Source organism: Gouania willdenowi (assembly GCF_900634775.1).
Source record: "Gouania willdenowi chromosome 24 unlocalized genomic scaffold, fGouWil2.1 scaffold_320_arrow_ctg1, whole genome shotgun sequence".
Lineage (NCBI taxonomy): Eukaryota > Metazoa > Chordata > Actinopteri > Blenniiformes > Gobiesocidae > Gouania > Gouania willdenowi.
The window spans coordinates 875182-895368 of record NW_021144848.1 but is presented as its reverse complement, the minus strand read 5'-3'; the positions used below and the strand labels follow the sequence as shown (position 1 = coordinate 895368).

Sequence of the window (20187 nt, the reverse complement as noted above, 5' to 3'; positions counted from 1 at the left end):
TTCCCTTTGCCCAATAAATAACAGTTTGTTTGTTTTTGCCCCTTTTCACTAATGTTTGCCACATTTTGCTCATTTAAGCTACTTTTAGACATAACACACCACCCGTTTCCTCTTTTTTTATCAGAAAATAGGAGCTGTATTACTGTAACACATTTTAGTTTCCTATGTGATGTATTTCCTGAGATGGTGGAAGTAAATTGGTCATATCTAAAAAAAAAAAATGTTCCTCTAATCAAACAGAAAAATCTACAGTGTCTATGGAATAATCACAAAACAATTGGTAAAAAAATGCAGAATTTTTTTTTAGACCAAAGTGCGCGGCCCATTTGTGAAATGACATCGAATGACCCAAAGTTGTTAACTGAAGGCCCAAACATACGGTGGCCGTAAAAGCTCACGACGTAACACAATGAGAAAGTTGACACAAATACAAACCCCACAAGACGACACGACACGAAAGCAGTTCGGTAAAAATCTACGTTAACGTTGGTGTCAGCGCCCGATCCTTTCCGTCACGCTTCTTCGTGGATTTTCACCGAACTGCTTTCGTGTCGTGTCGTCTTGTGGGGTTTGTATTCGTGTGAACTTTACCTTTGCGTTGCGGCGTTCTTCATTTTGTGTCGTGAGCTTTTACGGCCAACGTACAAACATTTTGAGTGGATGGCATGTCCATCAGATAGAATGTATAGCAGATATTTTTGTATATTCTGAGACAGCAGATGGAGCTGTATTAATATACCACATTTCAGTTTCATATGTGATGTAGTTCCTGAAATATTGGAAGAAAATATGTAAGAAAAACACGGGAAAAACCACATAACCCCCCCCCTCACTAAATTGTCCTTATCTCTAAAAGTATTTTATCGAACTAAAAAAAATGACGGTGTAATTATTAAATAATCACAGAAATGGTAAAAAAAATTCTAAATGTTTTGAGACTGAAGTGCATTGAAATGACACTGAATGAATATTAACATGCAGAGAACAATCAGTAGAAACCATGTAAGAAACATGAAGAACATTTTATTTGAACACGTTCCCTGCGTTTCCACATGTGACACCACTAATGAACCAAAGGCAGATGTGCACGTCACATTATCCAGGGCACGTGAACATGGAACCAGTTCATTCACACTTTTCTTTAAATGTTCCCACACTCAGAGAACCCCAACCTCACGTGTTCCACACACACTGTAGGAACATTCTGATCAATATCTCTGAGGTTAGGGGTGCTGTTACATGTTCACTCACTCATGATGATTATCAACTTTAACACAGCTGCAGGACAAACACATGACGACACAGCGAGGGTCACATGATCAACATTTAGAATAATCACCAATCTGAGAATTAATACAGGAAACGACAAAGGCTTTTGTCTTTGTTGTCATTATTTTGGAGTTCTCTGCGTATTTGTCTGATTTTTTGTTGTCAATTTGTGCGTTTTTGGAGACATTTTGTGTATTTATGTGGTGGTGATGTGTGTTGTTGTCATTCTGACTGTTTCATGAGCCTGTTTGTGTATTTTCTGAATATTTTTGTTGTTTCTTTCTCTACTTTAGTTGTCGTTTTATTGTTGTTTTGTTTTTATTTTGTGATTTTGGAGTCATTTTGTGTATTGTGGCTGTAATTTTTTTTGGATATTTGTGCATTTAATAGACATTTCCTGTATTTTTGAGTATTTTTGTTTTGGTTATGTGTCGTTTTGACTGTTTCATGAGCCTGTTTGTGTATTTTTTGGAATATTTTTGTAAGTTTTGTGTACTTTGTGGTTTTGGAGTCGTTTTGTGTATTTGTCTGTCCTTTATTTGACATTTTTTGTTGTCTATGTGTTTTTGGAGACATTTTCTGTATTTTTGTTTTGGTTATGTGTGTTGTTTTGACTGTTTATATAAATATTTTCTGCATTTTTGTTGTTTTGAGTATTTTTGTGGTGGTTTTGAATGTTTTTCACGAGTCATTTTCTGTGATTTTGTACGTTTCGTGGTGGTTTTGTGTATTGTTGCAATGTTGACTGTGTATTTTTTTGTCGTTTCATTTTTTATTTTGTGATTTTGGAGTCAGTATGTGTATTTGTCAGACCTTTTTTTGATTTTTGGTTGTCTATGGTTTCTGTAGACTTTTTCAGTATTTTTGTTTCTTGTGTTTGATGTCATTTTGACTGCTTCATGAAAGTGTATTTTCTGAATATTTTTGTGAGTTTGTGCTGTTTCTTTCTGTACTTTAGTTGTGGTTTTATTGTTGTTTTGTTTTTATTTGGTGATTTTGGAGTTATTTTGTGTATTGGGTCTGTAATTTTTTTTGGGATATTTGTTGTGTATTTGTGCATTTATTAGACATTTCCTGTATTTTTGTTGTTTTTAGTATTTTTGTGGTGGTTATGTGTCGTTTTGACTGTTTCATGAGCCTGTTTGTGTATTTTTTGGAATATTTTTGTAAGTTTTGTGTACTTTGTGGTTTTGTTATTGTGTGATTTTGGAGTCGTTTTGTGTATTTGTCTGTCCTTTATTTGACATTTTTTGTTGTCTATGTGTTTTTGGAGACATTTTCTGTATTTTTGTTTTGGTTATGTGTGTTGTTTTGACTGTTTATATAAATATTTTCTGTATTTTTGTTGTTTTGAGTATTTTTGTGGTGGTTTTGAATGTTTTTCACGAGTCATTTTCTGTGATTTTGTACGTTTCGTGGTTGTTTTGTGTATTGTTGCAATGTTGACTGTGTATTTTTTTGTCGTTTCATTTTTTATTTTGTGATTTTGGAGTCAGTATGTGTATTTGTCAGACCTTTTTTGATTTTTGGTTGTCTATGGTGCATTTCTGTAGACATTTTCAGTATTTTTGTTGTTTGTTGTCATTTTGACTGCTTCATGAAAGTGTATTTTCTGAATATTTTTGTGAGTTTGTGTTGTTTCTTTGTGTACTTTAGTTGTGGTTTTGTGTGGTTTTATTGTTGTCTTGTTTTATTTGGTGATTTTGGAGTTATTCTGCGTATTTGTCATTTCTTCAAAATGTGTGTGCATTTTTGGAGACATTTTCTGTATTTTTGTTTTGGTTATGTGTGTCGTTTCAAGAGTCATTTTTTGTTGTCTGTGCCTTTTTGGAGCCATTTTGTGAACTATGTTGGGCTTCAGATGTACATTCGTTTTGGGGGCGTCACTAAATAACTAAATAACGGCCCCGAAACGCTGATGAAGTGAAGCGTGTAGGCGTGTTGGATCCAAACAATTCCTCTGACGTTATGGCACGAGTGGACGACGTCTCATCATCGTCATTATCATCATCGTCACACATTCACACTGTGTTGAACCAACAAGAACACAAAGAACACTGAGTATCACGTCACTATTAGGTTAGTGTGTGTGTGTGTGTGTGTCTGTGTGTAGGTTTACCAGCCAACACATGAGCAGAAGATCAACACTATCTACAATCACACACACAACTCTGACCTTATGGTTAAATATACAAATATATACACACACACAACATAACAGAGACACAATAAGAAACACTGGCACACGATGGATCCACAGTTACAGCAGATCAATGTTTGAGGTAAAAACCATCACACATACACAGTACTGTTACACACACAAATACACAAGCACGCACACACATACATACAGTATGAGCACTACGTAGTCTACTGTTACACACACACACACACACGCAATCATACATACAGTACACACTGTCTCACACACACTGTGTCACATACACACACTGTATGGGGGGTGAATCCGTTCTAAATTCATGTGCACCAGTCTAACACACCTGCCTAACTTTCACTAAACTTACCTAATGTCAGTAGTTAGATGTAGTGGCAGGTGTGGCGTGAGCGAAGCTACAGTAATCAGGTGACCTTCACTATGTAGCACCGTCTACGTAACATGTAAACACTTAGAAAAAATTGTTAGGCGTTACTTTTGACAGTAACTCGTACTGTAACGCAATATTTTTCTAAAGAAATAACCCCGTTACCGTTACAATATGGTGCGTTTGTCCGTTACTTTGCTAGCTGCAGTGTACTTCCTGTTTACAGTGGCGCTACATATTTTTGCAGGATGCCGTGCCAAACACGGTAAAACAGTAGAAGAAGAAGCATTGTCAGCGTGTTTCTGTTTACATCACGTGCTCCAATCATGGCGAGTCAATGCGAGAACAGGACAAGCTTCTCAGAGTGGAAATACATGCATTATGTTTGTCTCCAAAAGATGCATCAGTGAAGCTAAGCTAACGCTGCGGATGGATTTTAAAGGACTGTGACTGTTATCCAGGAACAGATCAGCCAAACTATTGCACGGTATGTTATTGTAAATATGCAGCCTGTCGCTGCTGCTGAGTCACTGCTAACAGCAGCTCATTAGCCTGATATATTTAGCATTGTGTAGCTGAGAAAAATGCTGTGAATTAGTTTTTCTACATTTATTTTTATAAGCATTTTCAACAGCAGAATGTGCACCTGGAATACACACAGCTTACTTTACATTACTGTGTTAAGGCTGAAAAATTACTGTTTTAATTTTGGAGCAGCTGTTTTGTGCTTTATATGCACATCATTTATGGTTGTTTTATAGCCTGTTGATCAACAGTGCATTATTATATTATTACATCACTAATATGAAGCTGTATGGACACAAATGACCCAAAATAAATAAAGTAACTCAAAAGTTACTTTTTACAGTAACGCATTACTTTTTGGTGTAAGTAATTAAAATAGTAACTGAGTTACTTTGTTAATGAAGTAACTAGTAACGGTAACTAGTTACTTTTTTTCAGTAACTAGCACAACATGAACGGGTGTAGTGACACAGACTGTAACCAGACTAAATGGTGGTCCGTTATACACTCACACTTACATACCTGCACACGCCTCGTATTTTTTTCTGTGTTTACATGTCACGTAGACGGTGATCGATAGTGAAGGTCACCTGATCGCTATAGCTTCACTCACGCCACACCTGCGTCTACGTGTGACTAATATATTTGTGTTTGTTAGGTGCACATACAGGTGTGACGTAGGTATGCACACTGTCTCAAACACACGCGCACACACACACACACACACACACACACACGCACACGCACACGCACACGCACACGCACACACACACGCACACACACACACACACACTGAACCACCAAAGGACGTATAAATTAGGCCTCGTTACATTCACATGTTTCTCTGAGCCATCGCTGATGATCAGGTTAGAACTAAACATTCCTGCCCTAAGGGGGCGGAGCTTCACTTTCTTTACATCTTACAGCACGCCCACACACTTCTTCAGCAGAGACTCGGGGGGTCGTGGGAAGTATCCAGTGGTGCAGGGTTTGTCAGGGCAGAATCTGGGGAATTTATAATCCAGAGGCAGTTCTAGAAAACATAACAGATACAAAATGTGAAGTTAGAGAAATAGAAAACAGATTCAGCTAAATTCATCCACATTTTGTTATGTTACAGCCTTATTCCAAATCATATTCAATTATCTCTTTCCTCAAAATTCTACACAAAATACCCCATAATGCCAATGTGAAAAAGTTCTTTTTTTTTTTTAGATTTCATCAAATCTATGAAAAACAGAAAACTAAGAAATAGTGTTGTTCCTTTTTTTCTTTTCTTGTTTCTTTAAAATCCTCCTGTTAACATACAAAGCTCTACGTGATCAAACTCCTGTATATCTTACAGACCTATTAGTGCCCAATCGTCAGGGAAGATCACTCCACTCTCAGTTTGCTGGTCTTATGGAAGTTCCTAAAGTGTCTAGAAGTAGAACAGGAGGAATAGCATTCAGCTACCAGGCTCCTCGCCTTTGGAACCAGCTTCCAGTCTTAGTACGGGAGGCTGCTATTCTCTCCACCTTTAAGGCTAAACTCAAAACCTACTGATATGCTGAAGCGTATACCGTATAATAGCATTAACTTAACGGCTAGAGCGGACATGGGCTCATCCGTAAACGGTTGCTGTTATCTTACCAATAAACGGGAAGAGATTGATCACCTTTATAATAAGTGCTGACTAGGCCACTGGGAGTGAGGCCCAAGGCCAAGACAGGCTGACTTGATAATAATGTATCATGTTTTTCTGCAGTCAGTGTCTTCTCCTCGTCCTTCTCTCTCTGCTCTGTTTCAGGTGTCGTGAAGCTGATGATGTCACTTCCTGATCTGTGGTTCACGACTCAACTAGTCTGAGACACTCTGATGTTCTATCTCTCTATCCTGTTCTGTTGGTCCTTCTGTCCACTAACCCCAACCAGTCGACGCAGATGGCTGCCACCTCTGAACCTGGTTCTAACGGAGATTTCTTCCTGTTAAAAGGGAGTTGTTTATTTCCACTGTCACTAAATGCTTGTTCATGTGGATCTTGTTGGATTTTTTCTTTATTATTATGAATTTTATATTTTGATAAGTGCATTGAGATGACTTTGTTGTAAATTGAACTATACAAATAAAGTTGAATTGAATTGAATTAGAGTCACCTGTGGTCGATTCAGTTGATTGGATATGATCAAACACCCGGTGACATTGCATGTCAGAGTGTAAACACCAAGCATGAAGTCAAAGGAATTGTCTCCAGACCTCAGAGACAGGATTGTGTGGAGGCCCTAATCTGGGGATAGATACCAATGAGCACAGTGGCCTCCATCATTGGAAAATGGAGAAAGTTTGGAACCACCAGGACTCTTCTTAGAGCTGGGTCTAAACCCTAGGTTCCCAAAGTGGGGTAAGGGGACCCCCAGGAGTATGCAAATTGTCATAGGGGGTACGTGAATGAAAATAAAAAAAAAACAATGATTAAAGTACCCAAGTTTGTAATTTACACGATGTACAAATCATACATAAAGTATGTAAGGCACCAACAATATCCAAGCAATAAGTAACATCAGTCCCTGCAGGATTTGCTCTTTCAAATTTCATTAATTTTGTGACCAATTTTAATTTGATTTGTGGAAATTGTGTTCAGTAATTGCAGGAAAATTGACTTCTTTGAACAATTTCAAATTTAAAATGACTGCAGTCATGGGGAAAAAATTGTGGAATATACATCGAATTTGTGTATTTAGATATCTGAGATATCCTAGCTGTTTTATCTACAACTGAATTTATGTTTTTTCTGTCTTTTTAACTTTCTCCTGAGGGTCTAAAGAGCCATATTTGTGCTGTAGGGCTATGTTGTATATGATATTACATTATTATGTTTTGAAGTGTGCAGTGGTAGGGGGTACATGGCTTTAGCTTAAATGTCTGAAGGGGTACGGGACTTAGTCAGGGAGGTGAACAAGAACGTATGGAACGTTGTCTCTCCTTCACTGCAAAGCTTAATGAATATTCTTTTAACGTGATTGGTTGAATATTTTCTTGTTTCTTCACAGACAGAAGTTCAGTATCAGCGGTCGAATGCTGACCGTGTCTCAGTGACAATCCATCATGTTTTATAACAGATTAACAGGAGACAGAAATGGCTGTGTCACGGCAAATTTGCGGTTGACCTCATTTGGAGACATGATTTATTGCTCTGGTTGAATGATGGAGTCCAGGCGAGGCATTGATGATTTTATAAAAAAGATTCATTATAAAATAAAATAAAAAGGAGTAAAAAAGAAGCTTCCATCCTGAAAGAATGAAAGGCAAAAGGCTCGTGGCAGAGCAAAAAGGCAAGACCCACTCTAACTAACAGTTTCACTGCTTAAGCTTTTATACAGATAACGTTCCACCCTGAGGTGAGGAGAAGGGGGGAGTCAGATGCCCAACAGTGGAAACATCTGAGGATGATGAAGACGTGTATATTATGAGGAAGATTGGGCGCCACTCTTATCTATCCTTGATAGTGTGTGCGTTCGTGTATATCTGCATGTGAGTTTGAGTTTTGGCCTTCAGCAGAGACTCTGTGTTGCACTGAGTACAATACGATCTGTACTGTTTAATCTAACATGATTCAGCTGTTCAAAAGTGCAAAGAGTAATGAAGTCATCATGTATTAAAACATGACAAATTGTACACATGAACATACATTTGACGATATGATGATGAATATAAAAATTGCCATAACAGCTGGAATCCTTTCTACATCTTTGTATTGATCTGTGGGATCTGCTGTTGGTTCAGAAAGCTTGGCTCTGATTGGCCGCTCACACAGAGGAGCTGGGAGCGTTTCAGACTCACTCAGAAACTGGTTGAATTTCCTGGACTTGTTGAAACATGTTGAAAGCAGGAAAGCTCATTTTAACTCAATTCTTTGCATTGTTTTCTTTCATGCTTTTGTTGTTCTGTATATGTTAATTTAGTTTATTCATTTTCAGCTTCCAATATGTCAGGAATTACATCACACCTTCTCTCTCAGAAGATACAAACATATCTGCTATACAATCTATCTGGTGGACATGCCAGCTCCTCAAAATTGGAAAAAAGTTAGAATGGGTTTGGGTCTGGAACATGTTTGGACCTCCAATAAACAACTTTGCATTGGCGTTAAATGTTTAGTTTAGCACGACAAAGATGCAGAAAATGGATACTATGGTATGTGGAGGTAAAACACTGCTTTTTTCACCCAGATTGGGTGCCGCGGAGCGACCAGAATCATCAATTAGTCTGGTTACAAACTCTGTCACTACAGCCAATATGACTCTTATATGACCAAGCAAAACCACTGCAAACGTGTCTCACAAATGGAAGTGTTAACTTATCTCCTGCTGCTCTAGAATAGAACCAAACCAAACCTCTACGATCACATATGATCATGTAAGTAAAATTCACTAAAGGTATGGTTTAAAACGATAGCAGTGACCATTTTTGTTGGTTTTTGTGCCTCCTCGTGGCATTTCTACTTACAAATTTACAAATCAGAACACATGTGACAACAGTATATGTAGCAAAAGTCATAAATATTCCTTCATTGAGAAGATTCTTAAAGGAGAAGTAGCATTTATTTTGGGATATTTTGCTTTACAAGAGTAACTAAACCCCTGCTTTCTCCTGTAATGCCATAGAAGGGAAATTCAAAAAAATGCTTTGATTAAGGGCGGGGCTCCTGGAGCAGTTAAGACACGCCCAGTCTAAACTATAAAATCTCCAATGAACAATCTATGCTATGCTAACTAGCTATTCATTACTCAGTGTTCCTCTCTATTCACTCTTCTCTCAATCCAACCTACTCACCACAGATTGTAGAGCCCACAGGTGCTAGTTTTTTATAAAAGGGGCGGGGCTAACAGGGCTTGTTTGTGACGCAAGATGGTCGTGAAATGTCACATGAACTTGTTCTCAGCCAATAGTAAAAATAAATTGTAATAGCCTGGTTTCAACCCATAGAGGGCAGTCACTCTGATAATTTACAACTAAATGTGACAAAATGAAATACTTTGACTAAAATGTTGAGAGTTGGACCAGGATCAATCAACAGCACTAATTCATAACCAAATACATCTGTAATCAGCAGAAAAAAGTGCTTTTGAGGTTTAGTTACTCTTTACGTTTATTTTGATAAATAATGAATTGCAATTTTCCATTAATTTCCTGTCATTTTAAGGAAGAAACATTATATATATTGTTATCAGGATACAACATTTTCTCTATATCGCACAGCACTAGTCACATATATGCATTGGTTCTTGGGTGACAGTCTATTGAAATCTGAAAAAATTCCTTGGCGTGTTGAAACATGTTGAAATGTTGAACAGTAAAGTTGATTTGAACTGTATCCTGTGCATTGTTTTCTTTCTTTATTCTAATTATTTCATGTTTTTGTTGACCTCAGACCTAAACTCTGGTTGTTGTTGTTGTTGTGTAAAGACGTGACGCTCAGTCGTACTACCTGCGATGTGCTCCACACTGGGGATGGCCATGGTGCTGTATTTGTGGATGCAGTAGCTGCACCAGGTGAGCGTGTGTCTGTCCTCGTCTCCGCCCACACCCCTCTGGACGTCGACAAAGTAAGAGCCCCATTGGTCGGACTGGGCCGAGGGCGTCTTCATGCCTTGCTCCTGTTAACACAGACAGACAGTGTGTTAGGAAACCATCAGGGACGAGTGCAGACCTGAGGAGAGGAGGAACACTGCCTGGAGCGCCGCTTTTATTCACTCCCACACGTGTTTCTAACAATCAGTCAGACCACTTCAGAACGACTGCAGTAGACACGCAAACATCAAACATCTGTTAGGGATGAAAACTCATCTAAAGACTGTCTGTTCTTTATTTAAAAACTAAGAAATGCTTTCATGGAACCAAGAAAATAATGATCTTTTTCAGTGTTTATAATTACAGATATTAGTAGCTCTAGTAGTTGACTTTGAAAGCCTTTGACTTCCCTATAAATATAAATGAGTCATTCCATATCATTTCAACAAATGGCCCACGCACTTCCGTCTCAAAAAATTCTGAATTTTTTTTTACCAATTGTTCCGTAATTATAATAGATACACTATACATTTTTAGTTTGATCTGATGACTATTTTTTCAGATATGACCAGTTTACTGTTGATTTTTGTGCATCCTTTTCTTAATTCCATTTTCAGCTTCCAATATCTCAAAAAAACTACATCACATAGGAAACTGAAATGTGGTATAGTAATACAGCTCCACCCACTCTCTCAGAATATACAAAAACATCTGCTATACATTCTATCTGGTGGACATGCCAGCTCCTCAAAATTAGAAAAAAGTGAGTGTACTTAGGTCTGGAACATGTTTGGTCCTTCAGTAAACGTCTTTACATATTTCTCAGTTTCCTGTAATTTGATCAGCTTAGAGCTATGAACATAGACTGTTCACATCACTAATGATTAGTCACATATATACACTGGTTCTTGGGTGACACACTCTTGAAATCCAAAAAAATACTTTTTTTAAACTATTTTCATTGGCCCATAACTGCATGTGGGAATGTAGGAAAATAATCTGATCTGTTTTTATTTATTTATAGTATAAAGGTTACTCTTTTTTGGGATATAAAACAATTTTTATTCATGCAAGTTTTTCACTTTTTATTTTTATCAAATATTGAAAATCCTTTACATGAGGCCATTGTAGCGATCTCAAAAATTATTAATCCAATCAAACTGTACAAAATCAAAATGCACAGTGTGTCTATTGAATACTCACGGAACTATTGGTAAAATAGACTATAGTGCGTGGGCCATTTGTTGGAATGACATGGAATGACACATCATTTGTTGGTCTCTTGTGATATTGTTTGATAAAAATGTCAGGGTCTTAAAATGTTTGGAGGTTTTATGGTAAGAGAAAAATGACGATGCTAAAAATGTTTGAGTGAACGATCATTGAACTTTATCCAAGTGACATGTCATTTATTTTAATTCATACTGAAAGCTTTAAAAGTGAATTAATCATCAGACTTTCCTCTTTGACTTTGAGCTGAAGGATGGGGACAAAATTAGGAATTATGGTTGAAATGAGGGCAGCACAAAGCTCTATTATACATTTTTACATATATATACAGGAGGTTACATCATGCTGTGGAACTGGGAGTAACAACGATTCTCCTCCATATGAGTGAATTCTTGAGAATAATGTAGAAGAATGTGTCACAAAGGAGCCAAAAACTGGATTTTGACTCATTATTGCAGACTTGGGACACTATTAGGTCAACAGGGGCCAAAAAAACCTGAATTTCTGCCACATCTGTGCATTAATACACAAAAAAAACAGAGGCTTTGTGTGTTTTGTCTTTAATTTTGTGCTTTTTCTCTTGTTGATTTGTGTATTATTTTTGCCATTTTGGAGTCATTTTATTCTTTATTTGTTATTGTTTTGTGAGGGTTTGTTGTAATTTTGTACATTTCTCTGTCATTTTGTATCATTTTCTCTCATTTCATTGTTGTTTTGTGTGTTTTTTGAGTCATTTTGTCCATTGTTGTTGTCACCTATATATACTGTAGTCATTTTGTTTGTTTGCTTTGGGCCCACACAGAAATGGAGCAAGGGCTGCATGTGGACCCTGAACCACCTGTTGCCAACGTCTGCACTATTGCCACACAGAGAAACAAGTAGAACGATTAGGAAAGATCGTCCCAGTTTGCAGACTTTAATGTGTTTCAAACCAACCAGATAACTTCAACTTGTTGATACAAAGACCTGATGATTTATAAATGACAAAAATTGCAATTCTATGTATTGGAAGCTAACTTTTCATTGAATTTGTAAATTTGAAAGTATTTCATGACGATTTCCTCAGTTTTTCTTCTGTGGTTTTTCTCTATGATGTTTACACCAGCCTGGTGTAAAGGACAAATAGGTGATTGTTGTTTCTTCTTGTGTAAATGCTTTGTCAGTGTTTATTAACTTTCTTTCAAAAAAAATGGGGGAAGTAGATCCTTCCAGAGGATTATTGGGTGATATTTGTGAACACACACAGGCTGAAGCCTGGAGGGCGTACTCAGGGAACAGGAAGCAGCTGCTGAGGTGAACCTACTTCAAACTTTCCCTTCTTCTCCAGTGGCACAGCCTGGGCTTCGTTGGACGTGGCTGCGTCGCTCTTTGGGACGCCTTCTCCTTCCATCTCCTCCACGATCATCACAGTCTCCCACTTCCCAAAGCTGCTGGCAGGGAACATGTCCGACCTCATGCTGTCTCCAAAGTAAACCACCTGCAGGGACACAGAGGGGAGAGCAGCTTTGATTCAGCTCAGGCTAAGCTAACGTCTGAACGTCCAGAGTCAATGGATGTAGAACGCTCATGTGAGCCACTGCTGGACTTATTTTAGCTTCTTTAGGTTCTCCTCTGTTAGAGGTCAGGTCACGACTCCTCCACTGTTTTTACAAATGTGTCCTAAAATCTTTAAAATGTACTTATTAGTAGATCTATGTCTAACAAAACACATTATTTTGTTTTATTAACTTTTAAAAATGGGACTACTTTACAGTGCCTGTGTTTCTCCATCTTGAAATCATGTGATTGATGATGTCACATGGCCCCACTGCCTGTAAACATCCCATTGTTTTCTATTGGGATGAAACATTCAGCCTGTTTATTAGATCATTGAGAAGCTTTTCCAGTCAAAATGACAACTTGTGCTGCTTTTGGTTGCTCTAAATCAGTGTTTCCTAAACTTTTACAGTCCTGTACCCCTTCAGATATTTAACCTGAAGCCATGTACCCCCTACTCCTGTACATTTAAAAAACATAATAATGTAACATCATATACATTGTACCTCTACAACAATGAAATTTGTCCCAGAATATTACCTGTCCTGTTGAGTAATAATATATAATAAAAAATAATAATATGTAAGCAGATTATTAGCCTACTGGTATTTTCAGAACATTTTTTTTTTATTTTTTTTTTTTTTTTAAAAGAAATCTACCAAACATTTGTTGATTGAACATATATCAGTAACACAACATATTGATCACCCTGAAACTGTGAAATACAACAACAAGTCTGAGGTTGATAGGATGAACAGAACTCTGAAATGTTTGAATGAATGAGTGCTTTACGTGACCTGATGCGGTTCAGTTAGTCTGAAATAAAGAGTTAGTTCAGGATATCGTGAGGACAAATTCTATCACTTTTATCTGCTTCTTCTTCCATGCACCAGTTTGCTTTCTCATCATAGTTCACCTTCAACCCCAGAATGGATTTGGAATGTTACTAAAAAAGCTGTGGGATTAATGGAATAATTGTAAGTAATAAATAGAAATCTTCAAAAAGTCTGGTTTAGAAATGTTTAAAATCATAATTCAAGTGACAAATCAAATATAATTCCAGTAAACGATGCAAATAATCCAGGCTTTGTTGTAATAAAGACATTGTTCATTTCATTCTGATACTAATCATGTGATTTCATACAGTGATATAATTTTGTTCAAACCAGGTGTCGGTAGTAGTCTGAGGTTATTCCATGAGCGACCCTCCCCCTCACCTCCCAAAGTACAGGAAAGGTCGGGGCCTGTGGGGGCCTGTGGGGGCGTGTGAGGGCCTGTGGGGGTGTGTGGGGGCTAGAGGCTGCAGGACTCCCCTTTCCATCAGACATGAAGCAGAAGCAGCCTCAGCTGGCCGTGGTATCCTGCCACCGCTGAGCGGAGCGTAAATATTTACAGGACTTTCATACAGACGCTGAGAGCGAGCTCGGGTCAGACTCTGACGTTTCTCTCCCAACAATCACACAAACATGACACGCAGTGTGCGATGGGATCTGTTGTTCCTGTCAGCCCAGCCGTGGCCCCGCCCCCTTTCTGAATGCTGTAATCTTCCCTGAATGCCTCCTTTCAGCCCACCTGCCTTAAGTCCTGTCAGGTGAAAGTGGAGAGCAGTAAAAACAAGAAACGCCTCAGGTCACCCACACAAGTGTTTAAAGCAGCCATAAGTGCACGTCCACATTCCTCAGGAGGGAAGTCCACGTGGCTGCTGGGAACAGAGGAGGCATTGAGCCGGAACGTGAGAGGAGGAGGAGGAGGAGGAGGAGGAGGGAGCATTGGGCTGACCACGACCATTACTTTACATTACATACATCAGAGAAACACTGTAAGAACACGACTGTGGCCAAGTGTAAACTTCACTCAAACCTACATGTGATGCATGAGCTCACAAAATCCTACAAACATTAGTCCGACTAGTTCACCTGGAGGAAATCAGAGACCTCCACAATAAAAGCATAAACACACCTCCACTAAGTAAACTCTACCAGGGCTCACTCTGGTTAAAGGACAGCTGATAATTGTATCACTTTGGTTTGGTTTAGTTTACATTCAGATAACAACTTCTGATTGGCTCAGAACAGCCTCTGGTGCAGTTCCATAAGTTGAGGGCACTGTTACTAGAGTAGAGCCTTTTCTAGGCAGAGAAACAGAAACCTGAAGAAGAGGCTCTCATCTACATATGGATCACAGCCAGCGCTTAAACCTCTTCGACCCCTCTTTTCTCCAAAGATCACAAACCCATAACAAATAATGTTTTTCAAAGCTTCTACATGACTTACATGACTCATATTTGTTCAGATTGAAGTAGGACCCTTAGTGGTTACAATAAATCCATTTTTTAATACAGAAATCTGTAGTTCGCCCAAAAACATCTGGAGATTTACATCAAATATAAAGCCAATTCTCAATAGGGAAGGCTACAGAGGCAGAAATATCTAAACTAATGTATGGACATCAACAGCAGCAACTCAGGTGGTAATAATAAACATTGAGCCAAAGATACATTGTACATGTTTTTGTAAAACAAAAATTCAGGCAAATTGATTCCAATCATTTTTAGTCTTATTTTTGAACACCAACGCCGGCTCGTACGCTCTAAGTCATTGCCTATTCGCTCAAGAATTCTCCCATTTGATCTGCTCTAAACTTTGTTTGTGTGTTCACACCGACCAAACAAGGTGGACTATCAGAGCAAAAATAAAACCAAAAGCGTTTTGACCGCTCTAAGGTTTATTTGCCGTAATAGTCCACCTTGTTTGTGTTTTAATCGCTCTAGGATCTGTAGGTGTGAACGAAGAACCAGTGAAGAACTTTGTCTGATCATCATTACTGAAGGGAAAATCAAGTTTTGTCTCATTTTCAGACCCTGAGCATCAGGAACACTGACCCAGCTTTGTGAGACACTTGTTTGATAGCACACAGATATTCCAGTAATTTTGTCTTCTAAGTTTGTTTACTCAGACATGGTTTTTAATGATTTTTTTTTATCTACTGACATGTTTCGACTGTCAACTGCCAGTCTTCCTCGGAGGTGATATACTTTGATGTATCCCTACGAGTTCCCTCATAAGGAACCTGAAACATTAACATATAGCACAGAGAATTTTTAAAGAAGAAGAAGGAAGAAGAAGAAGGAAGAAAAGAGGAAGAGGAAAGAGGAAAGAAGAAGAGGAAAGAGGAAAGAAGAAGAGGAAAGAGGAAAGAAGAAGAGGAAAGAGGAAAGAAGAAGAGGAAAGAGGAAAGAAGAAGAGGAAAGAGGAAAGAAGAAGAGGAAAGAGGAAGAAGGAGAAGAGGAAAGAAGAAGAGGGAGAAGGAGAAGAGGGAGAAGGAGAAGAGGGAGAAGGAGAAGAGGGAGAAGGAGAAGAGGGAGAAGGAGAAGAGGGAGAAGGAGAAGAGGGAGAAGAGGATGAAGGGAGAAGGAGAAGAGGAGAAGGGGAGAAGGAGAAGGAGAAGAGGAGAAGGAGAAGGAGAAGGAGAAGGAGAAGGAGAAGGAGAAGGAGAAGGAGAAGGAAGAGAAGGAAGAAGGAGAAGGAGAAGGAGAAGGAGAAGGAGAAGGAGAAGGAGAAGGAGAAGAAGAAGAAGAAGGAGAAGAGAAGAAGAAGAAGAAGAAGAAGAAGAAGAAGAAGAAGAAGAAGAAGAAGAAGAAAGAAGAAGAAGAAGAAGAAGAAGAAGAAGAAGAAGAAGAAGAAGAAGAAGAAGAAGAAGAAGAAGCCTAGAAAGGCAGCATGTTTGTGTATGAGCTGCTTGGAGGAATACTTGCTGAGTCATTGCTCAGCACGGTGGCTCAGTTCCATCTACAGCTCAGTGTGAACATGTCTGAGCTGACTTATCACTACGTTCTCATCTCTCACTCACTGAAAACCGCTGGCTGTGGACACAACCTCAAAGTCACCTTGGGCTTTGGCAGTGGGCAATGATGATGAAGATGATGATGATGATGATGTGTGGCTGTACCTTTGGTTCTGCTTTTCCTGTCATCGTCTTCAGGAGCTCGTGGAGGTGTGGCCAGTTGCCCTGAGAATACCAGCCTGGTTTGTCCAGGGACGGCAGCCCCTCACTCTCCTCCATGTCATTCACTGAACGTAAGGAAACAGAAACAGATAATATCTCCTAACGCTGTGGGCAGGGTTGGGGTTAAATAATATTGTAATTGGCCTGAACACTATTAAATTGTCATTTACAATGTAATTAAATGCAAAACTGGGGGTTAATACATAGCATGTAGTAATTATCAAAATATGTTTCATATCATGTTTACCTGTCACTTCTCTGGAGGATAATTTTACTATTTCTTTTTTTAAGGGGTATACCAACACAATAATCATTGATTAGGAAGCCTGACAGGGCAACCAAGTGAACTGAAAACAAATTAGATCACAGATAATATTTTACAGCTGATTTAAGACATGGGTCAAAACTGACCCGTTACCATAAGAGATGCTAACAGTATGCTAACATAAGAGAAAGGTTACGTTTTATGGGATTCATTAAAGGATCAGTATTTGTGATTAAATTTTAAATGAACTTTAGTAACTGAGAACATAAATGTAATTGACTTTTAGGGGAAAATAATAATTATAATTGTAAATGGAAAAAATGCTGGTTAAAGTAATCGTAATTGAGTTGTAATTGAACATGGATTATTTAAGACGTAATTGTAATTTAAATTTTTTTTATTTCAGGCTCAGTAATTGTGATTAATTGTATTTGAACTTTAGTAATTCAGAACGTAATTGTAATTGATTTTAGGGTGGAAATAATAGTAATTGTAACTCTATTAAGTACTATCTACATCTGTCATACAGTATGTATTTATCTTTACGAGTTTAAATAATGGAAAGTGAATCAGATTTTAGATGGAGCTCATTGGTGACTAGAGCTCCTGAGGGCCCCTCACATGGTCCATGCGTGCTACCTGCGGCCCACGAGCACCATGTTGATGACCACTGGTGTAGAGCAACTTAAGTCACAATTAAGGAGTAATTCTTTAAAAATATGAAGGATTAAAATCCATAATTCAGACCAAAACTAACAATGTTGCTGCAAAAAAAAGCAGGAAGAAACGAATACAGGCAGGAAGCTGGTCTAGGCCAGGTTATGTATATTCAGCCAAAGTTACCATGGTGATTTAGCCTGGTAAGAAGTTAGCTAGTGTCGTAGTACAGCGCGATAAGGTGAAATCCTGCTTCGTAGTACAGACCCTAAGTGTCTATTTGAAAACCTGTGTCTACATTGGTGTGAGTTAAATGCATCACGTGCTTTTATTACAGCAAAACCACAAACACGTGACTGTATCTGAACTGATGGTCACATGATCAAACATTCATTTCAGCAATAAAATAATTCGTTTGTGGATTTACGTTTTCAGTTCGTGTATCTTTGTTGTTCTTTTGTGTGTTTTTCGTTGTCGTTTGTTGTGTTTTTGAAGTAATTTAATGTTTATTTGTTGTCATTGTGTGAGTTTCTGTATCTTTTCTTTGTCTATTGGTATTTTTGTGTAATTGTGTAAGTTTTTGGAGTCATTTTGTGTATTTTGGCTGTATCTTTCTGTGATTTGAATGCTTTTAAAGTAATGTGGGGGCCAGTGGCTAATCAATAACAATGATTCATTAAGGGGTTTATACTTCCGTCTGGACTTTAGCGCTTTTTTGCGCGCCTGCAGTTACGCACTTCTCTCCTACGCGTATTCTCCGGTCCAGGCTACTGACACGCCCACTGCGCGTAAGTAGAGCAAAAGCGGTATGTGTGAATGAAGGTGGGCTGAAGGAAAAGAGGTGGTAATGTCATTTTTTTGGGCTGTCTAGAAATCACGGAACATGGAGTTTTCCCAACACTTGTAAATGTTATTGAAATCTGTGAAAATGATAAAGTTCACTTTTAATTTGAAACATCTTCATTGATAAACAATGTAACAGGTTGATTTGATCAGTTCATTGATCAGATTATTGCAGTGTGACTGAGTCACAGTTAAAATATATCTCCTTGATCATCAGCATCGTCATCATCATCATCATCATCATCGCTGTAAAGTGTGACTGAGTTAGATGCGCTGGAGATATAAGGAAATAACGCGGCCGCAGAGCGTCCTGCTTTAATACAGAGGGATGTTTACAGTGAAACAGAACTATTGACTTCAATAATAATAAAATAGTTGAATCACTGTCTGCGTCTGTCAGAGTTTTAATTAATCGCGCAGCAGCAGCTGAGTGATCACAGCTGCTGCTGCTCGACGCACGAGTCTTTGTGGCTTCAAATGTAACTAAGTCCATATTTCTAGTGCAATATAATGTTTCACCTTATGGGGGCGCTGCACTTAATCCAGGGTAAGAAGAACGTAAGAGGAAAAGGACGTACGCACACCGGAGAATGCGCGTAAAGCCAGATTTTAATGGGAACACCCACTTTTCAGGGCTCCACCCACAGTGCGTAATTGGGAAGAAGGCGCACAACGACTGACTTAAGTACAGGAGGAGAATAGCACACAGTGCCACTGCACGGCTTTTTAGACTTACGCAAATGGGAGAATAGAACCCTTAATAAATAATTGAGCTTCTTTTTAAATAAATGTAAGGTTAGGAAATACTGTCATAAGAGCAAACATGAGTAATAACAACTGCTTGGCTTATATCTGTGTTTCTCCAACATTCCACTGATAACAGCCTGAGATGAGAACTTTTCCAGTATTTGGACACATCCACGTTTCCTCTCCTGAGCTCTAATGAAAACTGTCAGCCACAAACTGTGGTTCTATCTGATCAACATTCATGTCAGCATTAGAATAATGACCAATCAGAGCAATGACACAGGAAACAACAAAGAGTTTGTGTTTTTGTTGTCATGTAGTAAGGTTTTGTTGTCCTTTGGTGTATTTGTGTTGGGGCCTGTGCCTGTGCCCCCACCTTGTGGATTACAAATATTCTGTGAATGCTTTGGTTCCATCTGCAGAGCAGAGGGAGTGAGTCTGACTAACTCAGGCTGAGCCATGTACACGTTGAGACGTTTTCCTGTGAAAACAGCAGTGAACAACTCAGAGTTCTTTAGAATGACGAGCACGAATTTTCCGTTGGGTTTCCTCAGTTTAATGTTTACACAGGAGAAGCTGTTTAGTGGAACACCTGCACTAAAGTCCAGCAAAGAACAGCAAGAATCTCTTAGGCTGTGTTGTAAATGTCACACTACATACTATATACTACACACTCAATGAGTATATACTGTCTACTATATACTATAAGTATGACTAGGATGATGAGCGTTCCCACTGAAGTATACTACCAAGTTTCCCAAGATGCATTTAGAACCTACAACAACAAAAACCTGAATCACACACAAGTGAGAAAGTGACCAACATGTGCTCATTTGATCCATAAAACTCATGTAGACACATTTCATAGACCATCCATTGTGCTACAATGACTAAACTTGCAGTTAATTTCAAAACAAGAGCCCTATTTAAAAAAGCATTCAAAAACTAATCAAGAAGACAAGAAGAGATGCTTTTATTTTGAAAAGGAGATGTCAGATTTCTAGCTTGAAGCCGGTC

At 38.5% G+C, this 20187-nt stretch overlaps 1 protein-coding gene across 1 annotated transcript in view; it reads right to left on the bottom strand.

Annotated features, from left to right (window-relative positions):
* Positions 1-4733: 4733 nt before the first annotated feature.
* Positions 4734-20187, bottom strand: part of nt5dc1 (5'-nucleotidase domain containing 1) — a 75221-nt gene continuing 59767 nt past the window's right edge. The window contains exons 9-12 of the mRNA XM_028440446.1: positions 16602-16723; positions 12421-12594; positions 9805-9973; positions 4734-5370 (exon numbers count right to left, since the gene is read on the bottom strand). Coding sequence (XP_028296247.1) covers positions 5258-5370; positions 9805-9973; positions 12421-12594; positions 16602-16723 — 578 coding nt within the window. The 3' untranslated portion in view covers positions 4734-5257. The remainder of the gene's footprint in view (positions 5371-9804; positions 9974-12420; positions 12595-16601; positions 16724-20187) is intronic.